Source organism: Curcuma longa, chromosome 2 (genome assembly GCF_044706935.1).
Source record: "Curcuma longa cultivar G26 ecotype Majalengka, Jawa Barat chromosome 2, ITB_CL_G26_1.1, whole genome shotgun sequence".
Taxonomy (NCBI): domain Eukaryota; kingdom Viridiplantae; phylum Streptophyta; class Magnoliopsida; order Zingiberales; family Zingiberaceae; genus Curcuma; species Curcuma longa.
Window position 1 is genome coordinate 11,097,624 of NC_133862.1, and position 23,731 is coordinate 11,121,354.

Below are 23,731 nucleotides of genomic sequence, written 5' to 3' on the forward strand. Positions count from 1 at the left end.
TTTTATTTTTTAAATATTAATGAAACAATTTCGATTAAAAGTATTTGAATCCATAGACTAAAATTATTTATACTTAATTAGAATCATTTTTAGTCAATTAGTCAATAAAGTAGGTTAAACAAAAATATTTTTTTAAAATAAAATATATTATTGCCTTCTTCCTTAAAGATCGGCGACGACCGTCATCTGTGCCGTGCGAATTCAGTTGCCATTAGCGTTCCTGTTCGACGGCCGACCATGACCTGCTGCTCCTCTGCCGCCCCCGTCGCCGCCTCCGCGCCGCCCCCTCTCTCTTTCCGCCCTCTCCGCCGCCCGGGAGCCGCGTCCCTCGCCCTTCCGCTCGCCCGGGCATCCCGCAGCCTCGCCCCCGTCCGTGCTGCCCTCTCCGACCCCTTTGTCCTCGAGATCGCCGAAAAGCTGGAGGACTCCCTCTCCTCCGCTGCCGCTGCCGCTTCTCCTCCCCCTCTCCAGAAGCTTCGCGACTGCTCTTCCCAGTCCTTGCTCTCCAAGCGCTGGCCCTCCAACAAAGACGAGCCCTTCCGCTTCACCAATCTCGCGTTCCTCAAGAGCTCCCTCCTCCTCCCCGCTTCCTCCCCAACCGCCCTTCCCATCGAAGCCCCTCTCGATTCCCCCTCTCCCCACCTCCTTGCTGTAGTCGATGGTCGCGTCGCTCCCTCTATTTCCCGCCTCGACGCCCTACCCACCGGCGTCTTCGTCGGCAGCGTGTCGGCCATTCCACCAGGACCCACGCTCGACCGGGTCGTATCAGTCCTTACCGGAGGTTTTGCTGACGGGGACCTCTTCTGGGACTTGAACGGTGTCGGCGCTCCTGATCTGGCTGTCATCTTCGTGCCCGCCGGCGTTCGGGTGGTGGATGAGCCGATTCACGTGCGGTTATGCTACTCCGAGGGGGCCGACGTTGGGTCCGAGTGTCTTCCTGTGTCGAACCCGAGGGTATTGGTTGTGGCTGAGAAGGGGGCGGAGGTTGTAATTGTGGAGGAGCACTTGGGGATTGAAGAGAATGCAGAGAGGTGTTACTGGGCCAACTCCGTGATGGAAATTTCGATCGGAGAGGGTGCCAAGGTCGTGCATTCTTATTTACAGAAGCAGTCGGCAAATGCTGCTCACATCAAGTGGACATCCACTCGTCAGGTGAATTCTGTCAATCCTTAGGTTCTTAGGGTTTGTAACAGCTTGTTTTCGTTTCTGTTCATGAATTTTGCATTATGATTACAGTTCATCTACTTTGTTCTTATCCTTCTGTGAAGTGAAGGGGAGAAATTAAGGTGGTCAGGGAAATCGAATGAATGACATTCCTTAATCGTTCCTTATTGTAGTTCACTCCTCTTTTGGTATTATAGGGCTATACTCCAACTAGCATAGCTTGACCTTTCACAAGATGGTAGAAGTGTTAGTTGAAGAGGAAGCTGCAGGATAATGTTCTAGATTTGTCTAAGCTAATTTTGACAGGTTACCATGAGACTTGGTAGCTTGATTTATCTACATCATTCAAAATAAAGATAGAAGGTCTTGTTCTCTATTGAGTAACAGCAAGTATTACCTTTTTTTTATCAAGTTACATGTTGGATGTTTCCTGTTTCTGCAAAAAATTAAAGCAGATTTAATTCACCGGGATACAAAGCCTTTACACAAACAATTCATATGTGGATGTCCCAGTTCTTGATACAGTGCCTTCTACTTTGAAAAAGAAAATTGCAGATGTTATAATTGAGTGATTCAATTAAAATGAATGAAACTCACTTTCAGGGAGTCTGTCTCTCTCCCCTCAAAAAATGAAGTATTATTTAAGTGATAGGTGTTGTGAAATTGAGATGTTGGTCTCAACATTCAAATTGAAGTTGGATGAGGCAGCATCCATAGTTATTTAATATAAATTTTTAGTTTGTTGTCTTGTGAAATTTTGATAATAGCATACATCACTGTGGAGAATGTAATTTGAAAGTGCAAAGTGTTAAACAAAGCTTATTATTGTTGTCATCTGAATCGGAATGTTTCCAAGCATCTATAATGTTGGGGGTTTCTTCTAGGTTTCTCATGGTTAAATGTTGAAACAATGTCCAATAGCTGCTTTTGTCTTTTGCATGGTTAGGCAAACTTATCACTTAAAAAAATCACTTTTATTTAACTATAGTCTAAATAGTGGAAATTTGGTTGCCTAGTCACTAATGTCATACAACATTGGTACCAGGACAGCAGGATGCCTCCAAGAATTATTGACTTATCCAAACTACAATGTTGATATCGCATATCATGTTTTCATAGAGTAAACATTGCTGCAGTTGAGAATTTAGTGATGACATGTTTTTTAAACACAATATGAAGCTTATTGAAAGTTGTATTTTTATAGTTTTCCATTTGTATATACAAATGAGGAAACCAATACATGTACGATATTTTGCTGTAATGAACTAGGATACAATTGCCATACAATTTTTTGTCAATCTAGGATACAAATAAGACCACCATGTCTGTGATATTGTTTTTTCAATATGTTCTGGCTTTCATTCGGTATGTAAGCAAGATGCAGTTTCAAGTGTCGTACAACTTTACGAGTATTATTGGCACATTGTATAATACTTGATTAATTTTCTTGCACAACTTCTAAATTCTGATATGTGGCAAACATGACAAGAAGAGTACAAAACAAGCGATGATATGGTTGTTCAGAAGTTACAAATTGTAAAGAATTAGTTTTTTTAACTTGGAGCTTTTAGATTCCTAAGGTGATATGGTTGTTCAGAAGTTACAAATTGTAAAGAATTAGTTTTTTTAACTTGGAGCTTTTAGATTCCTAAGGCTGCCTGTTTTAATGAAAGATGACTCGTTCTGCAAACATGGGTTTCAATAACTTTTTAGTACCTTAATTTTCAGGAAGCATCAAGTATTTACGAGCTTATTGAGGTTAGTACAGGTGGAAGACTGAGTAGACATAATCTCCATATTCAGCAATTAGGCCCTGATACTGTAAGTGAGCTAGCAGCATTTCATGTATCTCGGAACGACCAGACACAAGATTTGCATAGCAGATTAATCTTAGATCACCCTCGAGGGTATTCACGCCAGCTTCACAAGTGCATTGTGTCTCATTCCTCAGGCCAAGCTGTATTCGATGGTAACATCAGGGTCAATAGGTATTCAGCTTCACCATGGAATCAGATAATGCATCATTTGAATTACTTATTAACTTTCCCTCTTTTATGATCTGACCTGGTTTAGTGTTTTCCAGATTTGCACAGCAAACTGATGCTGGACAATTGACAAGAACACTTTTGTTGGCACCCCATGCGACAGCCAATGTCAAACCCAACTTACAAATTGTTGCCGACGACGTCAAGTGCTCCCATGGAGCTGCTATCAGTGACCTCGAAGAAGACCAGCTCTTCTATTTCCAGGCACGCGGTATCGACCCCAAAACAGCAAGAGATGCTCTTGTGTTCTCCTTTGGAGCGGAGGTGATATCACGTATTCCATTTGAGCCTATCAAAAAGAGTGTAAGTTATCAATTAAAGCATTTGTTATCGACTCAATGACCCCCGATGATTTGATGGATCGAACTGTCTCAGCTCCACTCCAATTTTCAAACTTTGATGAATGATACAGACTACATTTGCTAGTTGGCGATCAGTTTGCGAATTTTCCTAGTGATTAAAATGTATGTAGTCCCCTTTTTTTTTGAGCATTTGTGTTAACTATGCAGAATAATTTGCAGACTAGAAGAATGCAAAATCACTGTGGTATTATCTTTATTTAAAGGATTACTCTCAAACTTAAATAATCTATTGCACTTTTTTTAAGCCGAAGTAGCGTGAAACAATGACCATTGTAGGCATAGTTTGATTGAACCAACATGATTAGGTTGCAATGCTGACTGAATGCCTTCAATTATGCTAAGGGATTATAAACACCTTAAAATTTAAAGCTATTACATTGTTAACATAAAAGTAATTGTCAAATTATTTTGGGGTCCTATATAAACGTTTTAAATGTGAAGGCGTTTACCATTGACAAATCTTCATCAATTCTAGCATTTTATACAAATGCCTTGTAATTCAAGACGTTAATAAAAATGTCTTAAAGACAGCTGCCAAAACATGTCAGAGAAGGGAACATGTCATGAGAAACACTTGAGATGAGTATAAAGGAATCCTCTCGGTTATGAAAGGTGTAGGATTCCTATTTTAATTTGTTTTATCATGCCTGATGACATACTCCTATGCTGCACTCTGCACTAAGGTATAAACAACTCGCAAGGGAATTTATTCGGATAGGAGAGGCAATCTAACTATCCCATGTTGTGAAGTATCTATGCTATCAAAGTTGTCCAAATCCTCAAGCTCAGAAGTACCACCATTTGCATCAACATGTTTGCCTCCAATGCCAGACTGAAGGGGAAGGATTCGCAGATAAACCGTAGGATGCTCGCCCACCGTCTCCCATTTGAGTTTGTACTTCTTTATTAGGCCTATCTGACCTGAAATGATGTGCGGTGGCCTCGGGAGAAGCTGTACAGACTTATCTTGAGGAATCACAATTTTTTCAATAGCTAATCTTGCTTCCTGAAAGAGAACTAGCGGATATTTGTTTCAAATTCTAGTGTAAATATATTTGCTAAAAAGAAAAAGAGAGTGTCTTTGGAAGAGAGACGATAGAAATCTCAAAGCACATACCTCTAATGCATCAACCATCTCTGATGAACTTGATTCCTTCTCTGTTGTTAAGAGATTAGCGTGTTCATTTACAAGAGCACGAATAGCCTTAGTGAGCTGTGCCAAAGAGGTTGACTACAAAAAAGAAATATCCATGAGAAACTAGCATAACTGGCAATACAACAACAACAACAACAATCAAGCCTTATCCCACTAAGTGGGGTCGGCTATATGGATCCTTTTACGCCATTGAGCTCTATCTCCTATTATATCATCATTTATATTTAAATAAATTTTATCTTGTTTTATTGTTGCTAACCAAGTCTTTTTTGGTCTACCTCGCCCTCGTTTGATATGCGTATTTGTTATAGTTTCACACCGCCTAACTGGAGCATTTATCGGTCGTCTAAGTACATGTCCGTACCACCTTAAACGTGTCTCACGGAGCTTTCCCTCAATAGATGCAACTCCAACTTTCTCTCTAATGCTCTCATTTCTTATTCTGTCCATCTTCGTATGTCCACACATCCATCTTAACATCCTCATCTCCGCAACTCTCATCTTTTGCTCATGTGCTCGAGTCATAGCCCAACATTCAGCGCCATATAACATGGCAGGTCTAATTGCCGTTTTATAGAACTTTCCTTTAAGTTTTAGAGGCACTTTACGATCACATAAAACACCTGATGCTCTCCTCCACTTCAACCATCCTGTTTGTATTCTATGTAAGACATCTCTCTCAATCCCTCCATCGGCTTGCAAAAATAATCCTAAATATTTAAAACTCTCAGTTTCAGACAACTCATCATCTCCTATTTTAATACTTGTCTCACTACGTTCAATATTGCTAAACTTAAATTCCATATATTCTGTCTTTACTCTACTAAGCCTAAAACCTTTCTCTTCTAGTGTTTCTCGTCAAAATTCTAATTTAGCACTTACTCCCTCACGTGTCTCATCTACCAATACAATATCATCTGCAAACAACATGCACCATGGTACGGTATCTTGAATATGTCCAGTAAATTCATCCATGATTAGTGTAAAAAGATAAGGACTTAGAGCTTTGTGACAAAAATATTGCATCTACCTTTGTGACAAAGACAGGAATGCCACTTGACTTTGCAACTGCTTGAATATGAGAGTTCCTTTTAAGTTTGGCATGCCAGGCAATAAATGCATCAGCTTCGCTTATATTATCAGTAATCTTAATCATTTCATCTATCCCCAAATGCTTAATTGCTTCCATAACACTTGCCTCCGTGATCTACAAACACTGACTAGTAAGCCAAAACTGAACTGGATTTTTGGAAACTAGAACAGAAAATACAGATAATTGATTACCAAAACCTGAACTGGGAATCAACAAAAGCTGCAACTTTAGAATCTATAAGCTCAATTATACCCTATATTCAGGTAATCAACAAAAAAAGCTGCAGGTTTATTAGGTACACTGTTTTACTGTTTGGTTCATCATCTCTAAGATATATGAAGCATAGATTCAATGACTGGTGTTTAGCTGAGTAGATTGTACTCTCTAAAATATTGACACCTAGCACATACGACCAAAACACTGAGGTATTTGAAACAATAGGTTTGCCCCCATGCCGAATTTAGTTATCAGCTGAAAGAATTTGTTAATGTTGTGAGTTTGGCTTACAATGTTCGTGTGCATAGAAACAATATTGTGTATGGGCTTACAATGTTCAAGTGAACAGCTATTATTGAGCACAACAGCTAAGTTGCAAATCTAAATGATTTATCCTAAAGCACAAAACTATAATTCACTACATCACTTCCTCCACAATCATGGCGTGGCATTACTATTCAACAAATATATAAATATAAACATCATCTAGGATATCTCCTATGGAACTGTTTTACTTGATAGAATGAACTAAATTCTGTGACAGCATGACATTAACAAATACATTTACGTGAATTAGATCTAACAATTATTTTAATGTTTTTCAAAAATTATAAGTGGGTTACTCTTGTACAAAATGCTATTTTCATCTCATCTGCAGTTTTCCATGCCCATAAACAGTTACCAAGCAAATGAAATCCTGTCCCAACCAGAATTACTAGATTAGCATATGTACTACATGTGCATGTGTTTGTGTTGCAGTGCACTTGCATCTCATTTAGACTACTCCTGCCATTTTGGATTCTTCACAGCTATTATTATAGGTAAATTGGTTATTCTTTTTAAGTCTTAAAGTATCATTCTGTGCCAGGATATCATATCACATGGTTATCATAATTGGACATTCGTGAGTCAAATTGTCCAATTTGATATAATTTGATTCAGTAGAAAAATGATTTAAACCACACGTCTGGATCGCAATAGGCAAAGGATTAGTAGAATTCAGTTCAAATCAGACTGATACAGTTCACATGAAGTGATTCACGATACCACATCTGTTGACTAATCAAGTTTAATCGAGTAAAAAATTATGACATGACGATTTCTAGGGTTAAAATTTTCCATTGTGTTATTGTCAAAAAATTACGACTAATTTTTTACTATTAAACTTCTATGTTCTTTGTTTTCATTGTAATAAATCGTGTATGGAATGTTGGCCCTTTACTTGCTATGGTTGCTCTTGTTATTTTGTGATGCCAAGTAGGGAGGTGCTTTGAATGTTAACTAGCATTTTTGAAGCATAAATTCCTTGACCGTCACAAGGGTCATGCTGATGAAATTGTTCTGAATCATAGTAATTTTCTAGCCATGAGAAGGGGACTCACTCCAGACAACCTATAAATGGGATGGAAATATGATGAAACACGTTGCAGAAAATATGCATGCGTTGACTTCTGTATTTGGGTCAAATGATGTAAACAAAAAGAGATGCTAAAAAATTAGGACAACTAACAAGATGGTTATAATTTCTTAACTGCTCAAACACAAGTTAGACTAGTTAAATCAAAAGTCAGGGACTATGAAGTTTATTTGAGAACATGGAACATAAGGAAATATCTTACAAATGACTGATGTCATCCAATGTTCTTCCTACTTGATAAATGTAACCGCAGCCAGTCAAAACAGGCATCTAAGAAAGTCTTTTTAGTATAGCAAAAAGCAAATAATCCAGGCAGACAAATAAATATATTAGGGTGTTCATCTATATAATACAGCTTACCCCATAAATGAAGAGCCGGAAATCTCTTTCAACTTCATGATATATATCTATCTGCTTTTTCTTTAACTCAACACTAGATGCATCACTGCTAAACTCTTCACAAGGAATTACGAGATTATTTTCATCTTTGGTTTCATCTTCCTTCTGAGAGGAAATATCACAGAAATGTTTTGTCTCAGAAAGAAGTGTTTCAGCTGTGAAGTCTTCTGTGTCCATCCTGCGGATATCAAAAGTTGGAGGCCGGCCTATGATAAAACAAATTAAATTATTATGGAATGTCAGACAGGAATTTTCATCTTAAGGAGTAAGGATAAAAGCAAATCAGCCCCTTGCTGCTGCCTTGTCAACTTTCAAAGCATAGTAAAAGAGAAATAGGCTCGAACTGCACAAAGAATTATACTGTCTTATAAGGCCTAGTTGGATGAAAACATAAAGCTTAATAACCTGCAAGAAGTGCATCCACTGTGGCTTCTAGACTACGATGTACTCGTACTTCAATCTTTGAGACAATCTCTGCAGCACATGAAAATGTTGGGGGTCCTTTGCGCTCCAGAACAGTCTTTTGGACACCTCTTCTGCTTGCTTCTTCGTCACCTAGTGTAACACTCTTACGGACAATCATCACTATAACAAATTAGTCTTATAGTAAGCCTATTAAAAATAACTTATTTTAATTCAGTTATAGTTTATGTGTGTGTGTGTGTGTGTCTAAAAAGGAGAGGAAAACAGTAGCAAATAGCATTCTGATGAAGTGAAACATAATTTGCTATCATATCTACATTAATAGAATTATGCAAATTTGATGCGTCAACTGTTACTATGTCATAAATTTAATTAAGGCATTGCCAAATCGAGAGTAGTTTTTTGTTTACAGGTGATCTTCATAAATCTTCCATTTTGGGAGAGGAACTTATGTAAGAAGTTCCAGTATCACGTTTGTTATTTCTGCCTTCAAGGCTTAACCAGCAGAAGAAAGATAAATAATTCTTTGAATCGAAGTGCTCTTAATGGCATTTAAGTATATTTATTATTTTAATCTCAATATGCACGTAGAAAATGTTCACAATCACTTGGAAAAGAAGTGTATCACCAAACGCGTAAGGCGATGAGGCTTAGAGACAGACTACCAAACATGTGACTACTTGAGAGCCCAAAATGTGTTAATATACCAGGTAAACAATATATTGCTAAATTATATGATGCCAACAAATTTCACGTGCATGACATATTTCTTAGGACGATAATCAATCTTTGGTGCTTTGAAGGGAAGCCTGGCGCAACGGTAAGCCATGTTAAACGGGTTCAAATAAACATAGGTATTCAATTACCCCGTTTCGTGACCGGGCTGCCTTTTTTTTTTTTAATCAATCTTTGGTGCTTTACTCTGGAGCTTTAGCAAAGCAATCATGTAATGTGAAAATACGGTCTTTATATTTCTTGGTAACTTTTGTTAAGAAATACAAACATAATTAATTTATAACACGTACTTGTATTCCTCCCACAAGCATCTCTAAGGAAGGATTCATTATCAAATTCTCTATCGTTACTCCATGGGCAGTGGCAACAAGCTGGATGCCACGTTGAGCGATGGTGCTAGCAGCTATTGCTTCAAGTTTAGTTCCAATTTCATCAATCACAATAACTTGTGGCATATGATTCTCCACTGCTTCAATCAATACCTGGTTGACATGGAAATAGACTAATGAATAACTATGAATAAAATCCTTAAGCTTGCATTTACAATTTTACATGCTACAGTTTGTTTTCTGGTTTAACTAGGAGAGAAATAAGAGGAAAGAAACTGAGAATCAAAAAATTAGTTACAGATCTTACTCCATAAAGAAGTTTCAAATCCTCCAAATTTAGGCATTGATTCCTGACAACTCAAGTTTGTGACCTCTTGATTCCTGACAACTAGTTCCTAATGGACTGATAGGATGCACAGCCAAGAAAAATATTAATTCTCATTTCTCTGATGGAACTAGTTATCCTCTCTAGTATCAATCACTATCAATGAAGCCAAATACCAATTATCCTATGTGATCTATTAGATTGCTACAGTAGCTTTTAAGCAACAAGCCCATTGATGGCAACTGCAAGAAAATCAATTTTTCAAATACTGACTGTTTGTGACTGATTTTCCTTTTTCATTTTTATCACCTCTCAACATTAGGTAGAAGGTTAAAGACAAATCAGAAAAATGCAGCATATTCGAACATAAAAGGCATGAAAGAAACTATAGTGAAGTTAGAGGAAAAAACTCTGCATCTTTTATTAAATCTGTTAAGTAAATTGGATTGAATATATAAAAGAATTTATACAACAAAAATATTAGGGAAAAAAAATGTGTACATCCATATACCTATGCTGACAGTAGGAGCAAGTCTAACAGACAATTCAATTATAGACAAACATACGATAAGATTAAGAGATGTTTATAGACCTTATGTTGCATGTTAGGGTCTGGTACTTGCAATCTACGAGCACCACCTATCCCAGCATGAGGAATGTCACCGTCCCCACCTATCTCATTGGAGGTGTCAACAATCATGACTCGCTTCTTATAATCATCTGCAAGCATCCTTGCTATTTCTCTATTGAATTGAACAATAAATATCATTCCAATGGTTAAAAAAATCCACAAGAGAATAGATGAAGAAACATATATTTTTTACAAAAAAATAGAAACCAAAATAGCATGATAATTTGCCAACTTAAATAAGATTTTGAACTTCAAGATATCCTTAAAACAATGCAAAACCAAGAGGCTTCAAATCCTAATTAATTGGATGTAAAATATGGATCCAATCACCAACTTCATGTAGGACAAATATCACTAGTTGAAAAATAGAAGGATCAGTACAAATTACATTAGCACACAAAATATAAGACAATTACAGTTGAGAAACCTTTACGTTTTGTATCAGTTGTCAACAGCAAGCAATTTTTACTGAAATAGAAGAATTTCATCAGTAAAAATCATGTGGCATGCGAAAGATGCTTAAAGAAAATATTGAGCATCTATAGATTATTCTAATTATGGTTATTGTTTGGTCTCATAAAATCAGCATTTGACGATATGCCCGGTGTATATAGCATGAACTCTAGAATTACAAGGAATAAAGGTTGCATATAATTTAGAAACAGAAACCGAAAGGGCAAAACCTGATGATTGTGGTTTTACCAACTCCTGGGGGGCCGATAAGCAATAGTGAACCTCCATCCTTCACCAAATCCCGTAATAGATTAGCACTTCCTGCAACTGCTCGGCCGACCCGGCAAGTAAGCCCAATAATGTCTCCCTTCCGGTTCCTGATGGCGCTAATCCGATGCAATGTCCTACTGATGCCCGCCCGATTATCGGAGGCAAAGGCACCCACCTGACACATGGAAGCATTCCTATTACACCGATTCCTAAAAATCCTGCTGTTGTGGAATGGAAACTGACCTGGGAAATGGCGTGGTGGAGATCCTGAGAGGATGTAGGGTGGTCGGCGAGGAAGAAATCGCCTGAGGGGAAGCGGGCGATAGGCCTCCTGCCAAGGTCCATGACGATCTCAACCAGATGCCGAAGCTCCGGATGGGCCACCACTCTCCGCCGCATCTCCAGTGGGAGGAGGACCAAAAGGCGGCGAAGCTCCTCGTCGAAGCTGTCGTCAACGGCATCGCCGCAGGGCAACGAGGAGATCGACGTCAGCAAGCGAAGGCGGCGGGGCAGCAGAGAGAGGGCACCCGGAAACGGCAGCAGCGACGGCGGGCGGAGGCGGAGGGAGAAGGGTGGTGCGGAGAACGGGCGGAGGGAGATGCCATCGAGGGTCCGGGCAGTGGCGGAGGATACGCGCGGAGATTGGGGCAGCAGCAGCATCGGACGGTTCGATGCGTCAGTTGGGCGGTAACAGGAGAGATAAGGGAATTTTTCATTTAACCTCTCGAATTTTAATTTATTTCACCATAGTCACCAAAAGTTTTAAAGCAGCAAAAAAATTTAAATTTACAATTTAAAAAAAATATGATTAAAATGTAATTTTATTTTTTAAAAGCTGGAGTTTGACGCACATCGTATTATGCCTAAAATAAGCACGTTGAAATCCATAGTCAATTAATGTTCACAGCCACAAACGATCAAACACTTGATCCGCTTCCCCGCAGTTAAAAACAGCAGACTCTCCTTGAGCTCCTCCGACGGCCGGCGGCGCGTAACGCCAGCCCAGGTCACACACCGCGTCCATCTCTTCCGCACAATCAAACAGCGGATCCTCCATGCTCCACCCCACCGAGCTCTCACAATCATCAGAGGCCCACAATACGAAGTCCTCCTGCACCAAACGGCCGTCGTCCTGCCAGGTGGTGGATTTCCCGTCGTCCGTGACCATCAAATCGTCGGACGACGAGGCGACGACGGGCCGGCCGAGGATCTCCGCTTCCAGAGACCTAATCACGCCGCCGAGCCGGCCGTCGTCCGCCACCTCGTCGTCGAAGCAAGACGACGACTCCAGCATCTCTGCCAGCAGCGCGTCGTCCATGAGGCCCAGGTCGTCGCAACGTTCAGTAGACATGGAAGCTTCCTGTGTGGCAGCAGCGGTGCATGAGCGGGCTTATTATATAGCATGGCATGCACGAAGAAGAGAACAAGCTGAAATCTTAAACAAAAAGAATATAAAAAACAGGAACGGAGAGTGGAGCGAGCACATGAAGGGAAAAGGGAAAAAGGGTACAGCCGAACAGGGACAGGAAAGCGCGCATGGACGATGCATAGAATAAACAAGGGAGTGCGGCATTGACGATCTGCATGAGGTGCCATCACACTAAGGAAGCAGATTAAGAGGACGTGTTCGCTTTCGGATTGAAGATATGGTTTCAGTGGCTGGCCATGTTCGAGGGCATCAGTGATGTTGCTAATGGTGGGTGGCTTCCAATTGGATTATGCATACTTTGCACAAGAACAGTCAAATTTATTACAGAAATAAACTTCAATCATACCAGAAAATTTGGTAGGCTACGTTTGGCCGCAGCTAATCTCTGGTAACAAATAGTTCTACTTAGTGGAGAATTCTCCAAGAAAATAAAGTCATGCACGCTAGAAATGAGCAGTGAATGAGTCTAGCCAGTGTTCCTGATGCCTGCAGCAATCCCCTTCATCGTTAATATGAGAGTGTCTTCCAGTCCAGGGGCATACTCACTGGTTGGATTCAGCTTCACCAAATCTGCTGCCGGACTGCAGTGATCGATATTCCTCTGTATATGGGGCTTCACGTTTACATTGAAGTTGGGATCCCTCATCCTCTTCAACGTACATGCTTGGCAAACATTTAGAGTCGTAATGTAAGCGTGGCGCAGCCGTAATCGTTGCTTCAAGTAAGGATCGCCTTCGAGGAGATCCCTGTGGCCAGCAACCTACACGCCAATCAGGAACAAATTGTGCAAAAAAATTATATGGATCGTCTTTTACTTGCTCATTGTAAACAAACAGACGACAGTATAGAGCTCACCTGAAGGAGAAGACCTTTTGTTTCTTCATAATTAGCCCTTAGTCGATCGCCAAATGGCAGTAACTCCTTGGAAACAAGCAATTTATCATAGATAGCAGCTATTCCTGGATCTCCCTTGGCAAAGACCATCTCAACCAAGTCTATTGTGACCCTAAAGAAGGGCCACTCCTTGTACATCTCCTTGAGCGTCTGAAGGTTTCTGATATCCTTCTGTAGTACGTGCTTGAAAGCTGCACCAAAGCCAAGCCATACAGGGAGGTGAAACCTTGTCTGCGTCCAAGCAAAAATCCATGGAATTGCACGAAGAGATTCTATTCCCCCACTAGGCTTCCGCTTCGACGGCCGACTACCTATGTTCATTCTGCCATACTCTGTTTCAGGTGTGGCCTGTGAATTTATAAAGAAAAACATCTCAAGGACAACAAGAACTTCTCTTATGTAATATGAATGAATCAACTGGGGTTAGCATTGTCGAACAAGGGAATCACTAGTCAGTGTTACTAGAGATATAGGATTGCATAGAATCAAACAAGGGATTCAAACAGTTAGGATCAAATGAACACTATATTATCCAGAAACTCAAAGAAACAAGCCAACAATCTGGTCAAAAATGTTCTCAGCAGCAAAACTCGAGGAGAATACTTACTAGTCGAAAATATTCCACAAAACGTGGTTCCTTGAAAACTATTGAGCGATACTCTTCTGTGGCCACTATAGCCATCTCATCCATCAGTGCACGCCATTCTGGTTTAGGTGAAACAGGAGGGTGCATACCATGCTCAAGAGTAGCCGCCGTAAAACGTTGAAGCGTTCTGAAGCATAAGTTCTCCTCGCCAAATGACTGTTCAATTACTTCCCCTTGGATTGTCACGCGAAACGATCCTTGGATGGTTTCCGGTGGCTGAGACAAGATAGCAAGATGAGTCGGGCCGCCTCCTCTCCCAACAGTCCCACCTCGTCCATGAAACATTGTTAATTTCACACCGTATTGCTTGGCGACCTTCACGAGTTCCTCTTGTGCTTTATATAACTGCCAAGCCGCCGAGAGTCGGCCGGCATCCTTTCCTGAATCAGAGTAACCGATCATGACTTCTTGCTTGCCATTAATCCTGTTCATGTACCAATCTATTGAGAACAAGCGCGCTACAGCAGCAGGAGCTGCATCAAGATCTTGAAGCTTTTCAAACAGCGGCACAACTCTTAGTGGTTCCTTCACATGGCACTCGCGCTGCAAGAGTTCCACTGCGAGCACATCTGACGGAGCAGTTGCCATTGAAATGATATAGGCGCCAAAACTATCAGAAGGAAGCTCTGCCAGGACATGGAATGTCTGTAAAACTTCAGCAGTCTCCTCGGTCTGTGGGAGGTCAGGACCAAACAGAGGACGCTTGCCTCTAAGTTCATGTAACAACCACTCTTGACGCTTTTCTTCTGACCAATCCCGGTACGATCCAATTCCAAGATGATTTGTGATGGAATCAAGAACGTCAGTATGCCTATCAGATTCTTGCCTGATATCAAGTCTCACAAGAGAAAGGCCAAAGGTAGAAACTTGGCGCAGGAAGTCAAGAAGGCTTCCATCGGCGATTGGTCTATCACCACAAGAGCAGAGTGACCTATAACACAGCTCAAGGGGTTCCAGAAGCTGCAAAGAAATGATAATCAGCATGTTCTAATTATATACATGCAGCCAAAGACAACAATTCTCAAAACATAATTTTTTTTAAATAAAAAAGAATCATAATTACCTGCTCAACATTTGTGAAAATCAGTTCCTCAGATATATCTGAGGTTCCATTTGCCAGCAATTGCCTGGAATGTTCCCGTGTATTATACAGCTTGTCTCTCACAACGCCAAGTATAACACGATATGGCTCATTTGGAGGAATCTGTTTCCAGAACTCTGCATCCAGGAAGACCATGACCAGAAACAACAATTAGATCCATCCTAATGAACAGACTGTATGATCTTATGAAACATAGTTAAACAGAAGCAGTAATGAATCATAGGCTAAGCACAGTCATGTAATAAGAAGGTTACTCAAATGCAAATGATAGACTATCTATAACATTTAAAAGTTTATGATCAAAGCAAATGACTGGACAGTCAAAATGGACAAGGATATGGAATACAAAGAAAAGGGTTCTCTAGAGGTTTAAATGAAACAGCTAAAAAGAATAAGTGTGCTGGATGGAAGGATAAACAAGCACTTGAGAGCAAATGTGTTTAACTTTTGTAGCATCTTGTACTGAGAAAAGATAAAGAAAGAACAATCTGATCAGATAGTATTATACAATTCAATGTAGCAACCACTTCATGAAACCAGAGGAACTGGCCTACAAAGCAATCAATTAGAACAAGACAGTAATAAAAAAAAGTTCAACAATATTACAAAAGTTGTTCAATATACCTATGTAGTGCTTGGCATCTTTCCTTGTTGACCGATGAAGAACATTTGCCCGAATGCGAAGTTCATCCGTGCAGCGCCACATTGATAACTGCAAATCACCAAAATAGTCATACAAAGTATTAAGTACTCTATGTGAAGCTATTAAATAGTCTATCTCCACTTATAACAAGAATATCAACTAATGATTATAACAAGAATATCAACTAATGATTATAAGTTACTAGTACTGAACTAAGTATCATGCATCAAATAAAGACTACTAGTTTCTGTAACATTCTTGCGAGATCAACCCATACTTTTCTATTTAACATTAGAAGGCACCAAAACTCATTGTGTGCCTTCTTATGCTTTAGAAGGCAGACAATGAATCCACATTCAAGGACCATGTAATACTCTTCCACAGTTTGTTCAATAGATGGTGTTTGTAGGTTCACCAACTCTATACGGCCATACAGGTTATCTCTAACTCGACTAGCTAATTTAACTTGTAGGGATTAGAACATTAATTTTCTAGCAGAACTTTTGAAACTTAATATATTATAGGTGAACATGTCTTCACCATTTTGCTTGTCAGGAAAATAAATAGTTTCCCTCACTTCATTTTAGTCTTAATTTTTACAAAATTTAAAACTCTCAGTTTCTGAAGTTTTTCTTCATATTTCACGCTTCAATTTTATTCTACTTGCATCCAACAACAATGTAGTACAATGTGGAGTATAAATTGAGAGTCAAAAGAAGAAAAAAGTTAAAGTAAGCTGAAAGGTAGAGAGAGCTCCAACAGATTTGAAGGTTCTTGGTACTTCAAACATCAAATCTTCTATCTGAGAGTAGTACAAGGTCGCCGCTATCATGCGAGCCAACAAGCATACATCTCTTGTGGCGTCCGGCGTGACTCTAGGATTACCTACACAATACAAACAATGCATCAGCAGAAAAACGATGATGCATCAGTACACCAGCAATGGTTCTCCTTGGCCAAAATTGGCTTATCTTACCATCACGATCCCCACCCATCCAGGAGGAGAATTGAATGAGTGGAGCATTGTAAGGAACACGTTCTTTTATTCCAATGTTCTTCAGAGCAGTGTCAACGCGCCGTAAGAATTTCGGCACACCTTTCCAAATTGTTTCGTGGAAGTAGCTCATTCCTGCACGCATCTCATCCTGAGGAGTCGGCTGCGTTCGACGAATTTCATCAGTCCGAAACGCAGCTTGAATCTGCAAATGAAAAACACAAGTGTTTAGCATCTACGAGCTTGCATAAGGACGTCTATGTACAACCAGTTGCACCTAGACACGCTAAATAGGAGAGACTCAACAAGTTACCTCTCTCTGGAGAGCTTCATCAAGCTCGTGTTGGTCATCAGAGGTAATGTCCTTTGCTGTGAGCTGCGTCAAGCAATTCCTAATCCTGAAGAAATATTTTCAAGAATCAGAGAAGAGATAACGATACTTCAGAACTGTGAAAGCCAATGAATAACCTGGCATGCTTCTGCAGTAGCGATCTTCGAATTGACTGGGTTGGGTGCGCAGTTAAAACGAGATCGACAGTTTGGTTCTTCAAAGCATCAAAGACCTGTTCGGGTGATTTGTGCAACTCCTTGACTAACCTTTTAAGCGTCTCTTCGATGTCAGACTCCGTAGTTGCATTGCTCTCATCAACGAAGTCTCCCTTTTTCAGCTTGTTCCTCCTGCGATGTGCGATCTGAACCTCCTCAGCCAGATTGCCCAGGTTGAGCATGTGGGAGAAAGATCCGGCGACCAGGATAGAGTCTCCGGGGTTCAGGCCCATCAGCACATTCCCCAGCTCATCCAGCTTGTTAATGTCGCCAGTCCCTTCGTACTTGGCAGAGATCTCATAGCACTCTTGGACCTGCAAAGTGAATCCAAAATCACCAACTTTTGAGGGTTGGACAGAGATATATGGATCTAATACTTGTCTTCTTCAAACAATATTGAATCATTTAATCTGATCTTTAAAAAAAAGTAGAAGATTATTCTATTTAATTTTATTGTGTACCGTTTCCCTGAGCTCTTCTCCGTGCAAGCTTTGGAGGATGTCGAGAAAGCGATCCACGAGAAGCGCATCGTATTCCACCAACTTGTCGTCCTCGGAGACCTTCGCCGGCGCCAGAAGCCTCAGTTGCGCATCGATAGACGATGGACGCCTCTCGAGTGTATTCTGTGCCATTGCCCTCCCAGAGATCGCACTGCAATTCCAGTCTCAGGAAGAAGATCAATTAGAAACGCAATTCAATTTGTGCTAATTGTGCATATACTGAAAGTAGAAAGGAGATCCAATAGATTCGGATGAGAGAGAGATGCTTTGGTATCTACTTTGAAAGGCATGAAATTTAGATTTATGCCATGTAAAGTATGTATTTTAAAACTTTTATTATATTTATTAATTCTAAAATTGTTCAGTTAACACATAATTTCATGATAGTCGACTTTATATTTGAGTTTATTTTTATTATATAAATTTAAACAAGCTTAATAAATAAAGAAAAAAATATTATTTCCCATTCCTTTTTTCCTCTTTTCTCCTCCACAATTTAGATTATTGTCGAAGCAGGCACTGCCTGCCCTAAATCGACCTTCACCTCGCCTGCTCCGATCTTTCTTCTCTGTCGTCGGCAGTAGAGGGAATTCCAGGCGAAGATCGACGATGCCGCGGTTCAAGACGCCCTTCAGCGGCTACTCCGTCCGGTTCAGCCCCTTCCACGAGGGCCGCCTTCTCGTCGCCACCTCCCAAAACTTCGGCATCCTCGGAAACGGCCGCCTCCACGTCCTCGACCTTCTCCCCTCCGCCCCCGCACCTGGCGCGCCTTCCATGGCCGAGCTTGCAGCCTTCGACACCGCCGACGGCGTCTACGACTGCTGCTGGTCCGAGTCACACGACTCCCTCGCTGTTGCCGCCGTCGCCGACGGCTCCCTCAAGCTCTGGGACGTCTCCTTGCCTCCCTCTGCGAATCCCGTGCGCTCCCTCCGAGAGCACTCGCGCGAGGCCCACGCCGTGGACTGGAATCCAGTCCGCCGCGATTCCTTCCTCTCCGCCTCCTGGGACGATTCGATCAAGCTTTGGACCCTCGACCGGCCCGCCAGCCTCCGCACCTTCCGCGAGCACTCCTACTGCGTCTACGCCGTCTCGTGGAGCCCCCGCCACGGAGACGTCTTTGCCTCCGCCTCCGGCGACCGCACTGCCCGCGTCTGGGACGTCCGCGATCCGACCTCCACACTTGTCCTCCCAGCCCACGAACATGAGATCCTCTCCTGTGACTGGAATAAGTACAACGAGTGCTGCCTCGCCACTGCCTCCGTAGACAAGTTCATCCGCGTCTGGGACATCCGAGCACCTGGAAAGCCCCTGGCTAACCTTGCTGGCCACGGCTATGCAGTCCGCCGCGTCCGCTTCTCCCCTCACAGAGAAAGCGTCCTGCTTTCCTGCTCCTATGACATGACCGTGTGCATGTGGGATTACAGAGTGGAGGATGCCCTCATTGCAAGGTACGACCACCACACTGAATTTGCCGTCGGGGTAGATATGAGTGTACTTGTAGAGGGCCTGATCGCGAGCACTGGGTGGGACGAACTCGTCTATGTCTGGCAGCATGGGACTGACCCCAGAGCTATGCCATGAAGGTTTTGTCAATTTTTTGTCCTTTGTTAGGGATTATGCCGAAGATCATCATATTCATCTGAAATGATGAAGGGATGAAGAAGAGCTCATTACCAACCAAAACCAGATCTTCGTGGGTATGTTAATCTTAATTTATAATAATGTCGAAGGATAATTAAATTATAGATAGCATAGCCTGAATTCAAACGAAAATTTGGTTTTTGAATTGTAATGGGATAGATATGTATGCACTGTTTCATATTCAGATCACTCAATTGAATCCCAGCCAATCTGTTTATGAGTATCCCAATTTCTATCTGAATTTGAGTATTTTTTCCTCCATAGAGTGTCTAATTTTAGAAATCATGCTGCAATCACTACATGATGTTCCATATGCTACTGAGAAATTAAGCCATTGCATAGTAGTATTTTGTGGATTTACAGCACCCAATAAGATGCTTGAAATGAAATTAAGGTGCCAACTTAGTGTTTAGTCTAACCAAAAATCATGTATACTTCAAAGTTCAAGCTACATGATAACTTGTTTTGGCTTTTATTAGTTTGAATTTTGTCTTAATGAACTTGTTAACAACTTTTTGTAGAAGCATACAAAATGATAACTTTATTTCAGAGCAATTTCAGTTATACCCGGCCTGTTTGCTTCTGCATCTTGAGTGTTGTTCTAGCAATGTTTCCAATGTTGATCCCTTCCCATGCTTTTGTTACCATGAACTTATTCTTCTTCTTTAAGGTTAATGATTGAGATCATACATGAAGTAGAATGAGTAATATTGCACTTTATACATGAACACACACCAACTCTATAGTGTTGCAAAGTTGATCATTTCATTGTCTCTGGGTATCAAAGATTACATAGAAGTAAATGTTATACCTAGAGATAAATAGACAGATAGAGAGGTCGCAAACTTACCTATTGAGTTGCGACAACACCTATAATATGTTTAGATGAATAAAAATAAAAAATAGGATGGAAATTAAAAGGAATTTATTGATTTCTTCCATTTACTTGGATGGAAGAGGAGAGCGGGAAGAAGTTTAATTCCCTTCAATTCCTTTATTTTATTGTGCCCAAATTGGCCGAACGGAGGAAAAAGAAGTTTGAATCTTTAATAAATATAACTTTTACCTTTTTTGTTTCAGTTCCATCTTAGTAAACAAGATGATTGAATGTGCTTTGACACATTTTAAACCTTGAACTCTAATACTGTGTTGTCCTGTCCCACCTAGGGTCAATGAACTATAGTTGACCTTCAATAAGTGTGATCTAATTTATAATATATGACTATCAAGAATTGCAACGAACTACAAATGTCTAGCATTGCCTATTCAATTACCAACTAAACTGAGCAAAGCAACAAAGTTAGCACAAATGTGCAATATTAGGCTCAACAACATATGTAATATTATCAATCGAAGCATACAACTCTGTTTTGTTCCTTTGGATATATGAAACTTGATAATGTTTGGGGATATTTTTGACTTGGGGATATTAATCTAACAATATGTATTTACTCTTTGGTAGTTTAGTAGCTCCCACTTGCTCATAGACTTAACTCATTTTCATGAATGATTATGTTATTTGTGGCATTGTTGTTTTGTGCTTTATTAGTTTGTTAATGGCATTATGATGTTGAATAGGTCAAGATAATATAGACTTGTTTAAAGGAGACAATAAATTCTATAGTGTAGTTAGAGGAGTTTAATTGATTAGAGTAGAAGTCATTGTGGTTGAAGATACAAGAAAACTTTTAGTCATTAATGTGGATATTACTTGGCTTAGAGTGCAATAGAGGGATAAGGGCCATATGATCAACTCCAAATAGTTGGGAAATCATTGAAAATCAACAATAATATGAACAAATGAGTTTTAAGAGGATTTCTTTTTCATAAGATTAGGTTTGTCGATATCAAAATTGTCTTGGTGGAACTCCTTTAGCTTAAGATCATAGATGGCTTATCACCGTGATTGAACTTAACTTTGTCTAACCTACTTTTCTTTATTTGGTTAATCCTCAACTACTCACAATGATCATGGCCAACAACTTTATACCAATAACACCACCATCCTAGCTCTCAGCTCTATATTCTTCCTGTCATCTATTTTAACGTAAGAATATGCGTTTAATAAATTGGAGAAAAGTTCTCTCCAGTGATTTAGTGAATTTAGCAGAGTGAACATATAATCATGAAAACAAAGGAAATGGGACAATCTCGCTTCCCACGCCTTGGAAGAGAAACTGATTAACTAAAGCAGATTCTTGTTGATGCTATTGTAAACCATATAGATGGAATAATATGAAGCTTAGAAGGTACTTTTTATTGAATGGTGAACGAATAAACAAGCTTTAACATTTCCTTGCTATACGGGAACAGAATGATTTCAGTTATGGTACTCTATGCCTAATGGCAGGCTCTTAGTGCAAGATTCATCTGAATTGTCATATAGAATTGTGTAATTACTGCTGCTCACATTCCTAAAGTAGCAACCATCTGTGCTCTCATACGTATACACTTGTTCAGTGCTGCCTAGGCCACTCTGCACCAAGTTCCCTTTCACCTTCATGTAACCGCTTGCAGTCAGCAAATTCTTCAAGGAGCTGTATGCAAACTCAGATTTCTCTCCTGAGAGCCTGTTCTCATCAAACCCTACAGATAAATTCGCTACCTGAGTGAAAGTATCATTCACTCGATCAGTAGTCCCCGCGTACAGATAGAGCGGAAAGGTTCGAAGAACATGTTCAGAGTACAAGACAGAAGATGGATGCTTGGTGTAGGTGCCACACTCGAAATCTATAGTCTGGTTGATCATTTGGTTGCTTCCGTTCCCGGAGAAGATCATCAAGTTATCAAATTCAAGTCTTTGGAAGAAATGGGTGGTGATCTTCCCGAAAGAAGAGTTCACCCATCCGGTTGATGAAATGTACCTGCTTGCGCTGGTCTTGAACTCCCCGTCGAGTCCCTCGAACTGGGCGTACAGCGATGGAGCATAGCTTGGTGCTTCGTATGCGATCAAGCTTCCAGAGGTACGTGAGCTCTCGCCGTCCAACCAGAGATGCAAATTGGCATCGATGAACCAGACGTTTAGAGCATCAGTTACTCCGAAGCCGTACTCATGGAGCTTCCCGTCCAAGACCTTCCCCAAGAACGGGGTGATCTCGATGTCGTAAGAGGGGAGATCGAAAGATCCGATGCTGGAAATGGGTCTCCACAGTAGAGGGTTGACTCCGCCAGTGTGGATCACGGTGAACGGCCAGATGGCACCGACGACCTCGCCGTCTAGGCTGGCCAGCACCTCCCTGAATGGCCCGTTTCCTGGGAGATCGGTGATATTGTTCTCGGACAGGTAGACGTTGGGGGGATTGGTGTACCAGAACTCATCTGCGGAGTGGAAGGATACGTACGCCTCGAGGACTGCTCGGTAGGTGTTCGCCGGGATGGCGAGCTTTGTCGATTGGACGTCCGTTGAGTTCTGGATCAAGAACCACAGCCCGTCGTTCAGCGGGAGGCTCCGGGAGAGAGGGAGAACCAGATCTGCCGGGGCGGAGAAACTGGGAACCTGGTAGTCGGCGGCGCGGCGGCGGCCGTGCGAGCGATCGAAGTAGAAATGGAGGGAGACATTGACGTGGTAGACGCCGGTGTAGGTGTCGTCGACTATATTGGCGAGGTAGACCGCGAGGGTTTGCGGGCGGGCGAAGAGGGCGGCGTAGCGGGTGACGTCCTTGCGGACGGTCCAGACAATGCCATTGGGACGGGGCTCGGCGGTGCAGCCGCGTAGGAGCTCGACGCCGCCGAGCCACACGCCGAAGATCCGGTCGAATTGGCGGCCCTGCGAGGAGGCGGACCATTGGAGGACGACGTGGGAAGGGGAGCGGCCGCGACGGAGGCGGGCGCAAGGAGGTCGGTAGGCGGCGGTGACGGGAGGCTGGCCGAAGGTGTATCCGAAGACGTGTTGGAGGAGGAGGGCGGAGCAGGCCGGGGCTGAGGCGGGAGGGAGGGGGACGGGCTTCGCGACCTCGAAGAAGGTGGTGGGGGCGAAGGGCGGCAGCGCCGCCAGAGAGAGCTCCTCATCCGCGGCGCTGAGCTTCGCTCTGTGGAGGCGGGCGGCAGAGATGTTGACGTGGAATGCGAGGAGGAGGAGGAGCACGAGGAGCAGAGGAGAGGCGGCGGCGGTGGCCATCGGGAAGCGTAAGAATCTCCGCCCTTGCTGGAGGAATCAAACCTAATCATATTCTATTTTTGGGACGAATTAATTGAAGGATCTCCAGTTTTGGAATCATCGTAATTATTTTTATTTGCAAGGGTCCGGACACGATCAAGAATATTCTCGATAGCTAATTTTCAAAATTAAAAATTATATATCATTAATTATTATATATAT

General features: G+C 41.6%; 5 protein-coding genes across 6 annotated transcripts; 2 read left to right on the top strand and 3 right to left on the bottom strand.

Annotated features, from left to right (window-relative positions):
• The first annotated feature begins 215 nt into the window (after positions 1 to 215).
• On the top strand, positions 216 to 3,778 carry LOC141821842 (protein ABCI7, chloroplastic). 2 transcript variants are annotated; one of them, XM_074709213.1, is made up of 3 exons: positions 216 to 1,152; positions 2,893 to 3,152; positions 3,248 to 3,778. In XM_074709213.1, the coding sequence occupies exons 1-3, from the start codon at positions 238 to 240 to the stop codon at positions 3,549 to 3,551; spliced, it is 1,479 nt and encodes a 492-aa protein (XP_074565314.1). In that variant the 5' UTR covers positions 216 to 237; the 3' UTR covers positions 3,552 to 3,778. The 2 variants fall into 2 exon arrangements, with proteins under 2 accessions (XP_074565314.1, XP_074565315.1); XM_074709214.1 differs by having other exon boundaries at positions 3,258 to 3,430.
• A 348-nt stretch (positions 3,779 to 4,126) lies between these two features.
• LOC141821053 (protein SEEDLING PLASTID DEVELOPMENT 1) lies at positions 4,127 to 11,678 on the bottom strand. The gene is made up of 9 exons (XM_074708415.1): positions 11,262 to 11,678; positions 10,979 to 11,193; positions 10,257 to 10,407; positions 9,301 to 9,492; positions 8,258 to 8,420; positions 7,814 to 8,058; positions 5,758 to 5,934; positions 4,689 to 4,802; positions 4,127 to 4,577 (listed from the first exon to the last, which is right to left on the bottom strand). The coding sequence occupies exons 1-9, from the start codon at positions 11,676 to 11,678 to the stop codon at positions 4,278 to 4,280; spliced, it is 1,974 nt and encodes a 657-aa protein (XP_074564516.1). The 3' UTR covers positions 4,127 to 4,277.
• Positions 11,679 to 12,776: 1,098 nt separating this feature from the next.
• On the bottom strand, positions 12,777 to 18,026 carry LOC141817443 (phosphoenolpyruvate carboxylase 2-like). The gene is made up of 10 exons (XM_074705089.1): positions 17,734 to 18,026; positions 17,195 to 17,586; positions 17,040 to 17,124; positions 16,709 to 16,931; positions 16,514 to 16,617; positions 15,714 to 15,801; positions 15,051 to 15,205; positions 13,949 to 14,947; positions 13,303 to 13,689; positions 12,777 to 13,207 (listed from the first exon to the last, which is right to left on the bottom strand). Exons 1-10 carry the CDS (start codon positions 17,902 to 17,904, stop codon positions 12,914 to 12,916), a joined length of 2,898 nt encoding a protein of 965 aa, XP_074561190.1. The 5' UTR covers positions 17,905 to 18,026; the 3' UTR covers positions 12,777 to 12,913.
• Positions 18,027 to 18,256: 230 nt separating this feature from the next.
• LOC141821867 (uncharacterized) lies at positions 18,257 to 19,622 on the top strand. Its single transcript, XM_074709242.1, has one exon. The coding sequence runs from the start codon at positions 18,382 to 18,384 to the stop codon at positions 19,351 to 19,353; it is 972 nt and encodes a 323-aa protein (XP_074565343.1). The 5' UTR covers positions 18,257 to 18,381; the 3' UTR covers positions 19,354 to 19,622.
• Positions 19,623 to 21,733: 2,111 nt separating this feature from the next.
• LOC141821606 (peptide-N4-(N-acetyl-beta-glucosaminyl)asparagine amidase A-like) lies at positions 21,734 to 23,530 on the bottom strand. Its single transcript, XM_074708980.1, has one exon. It carries the CDS (start codon positions 23,528 to 23,530, stop codon positions 21,734 to 21,736), a length of 1,797 nt encoding a protein of 598 aa, XP_074565081.1.
• Between the last annotated feature and the right edge of the window lie 201 nt (positions 23,531 to 23,731).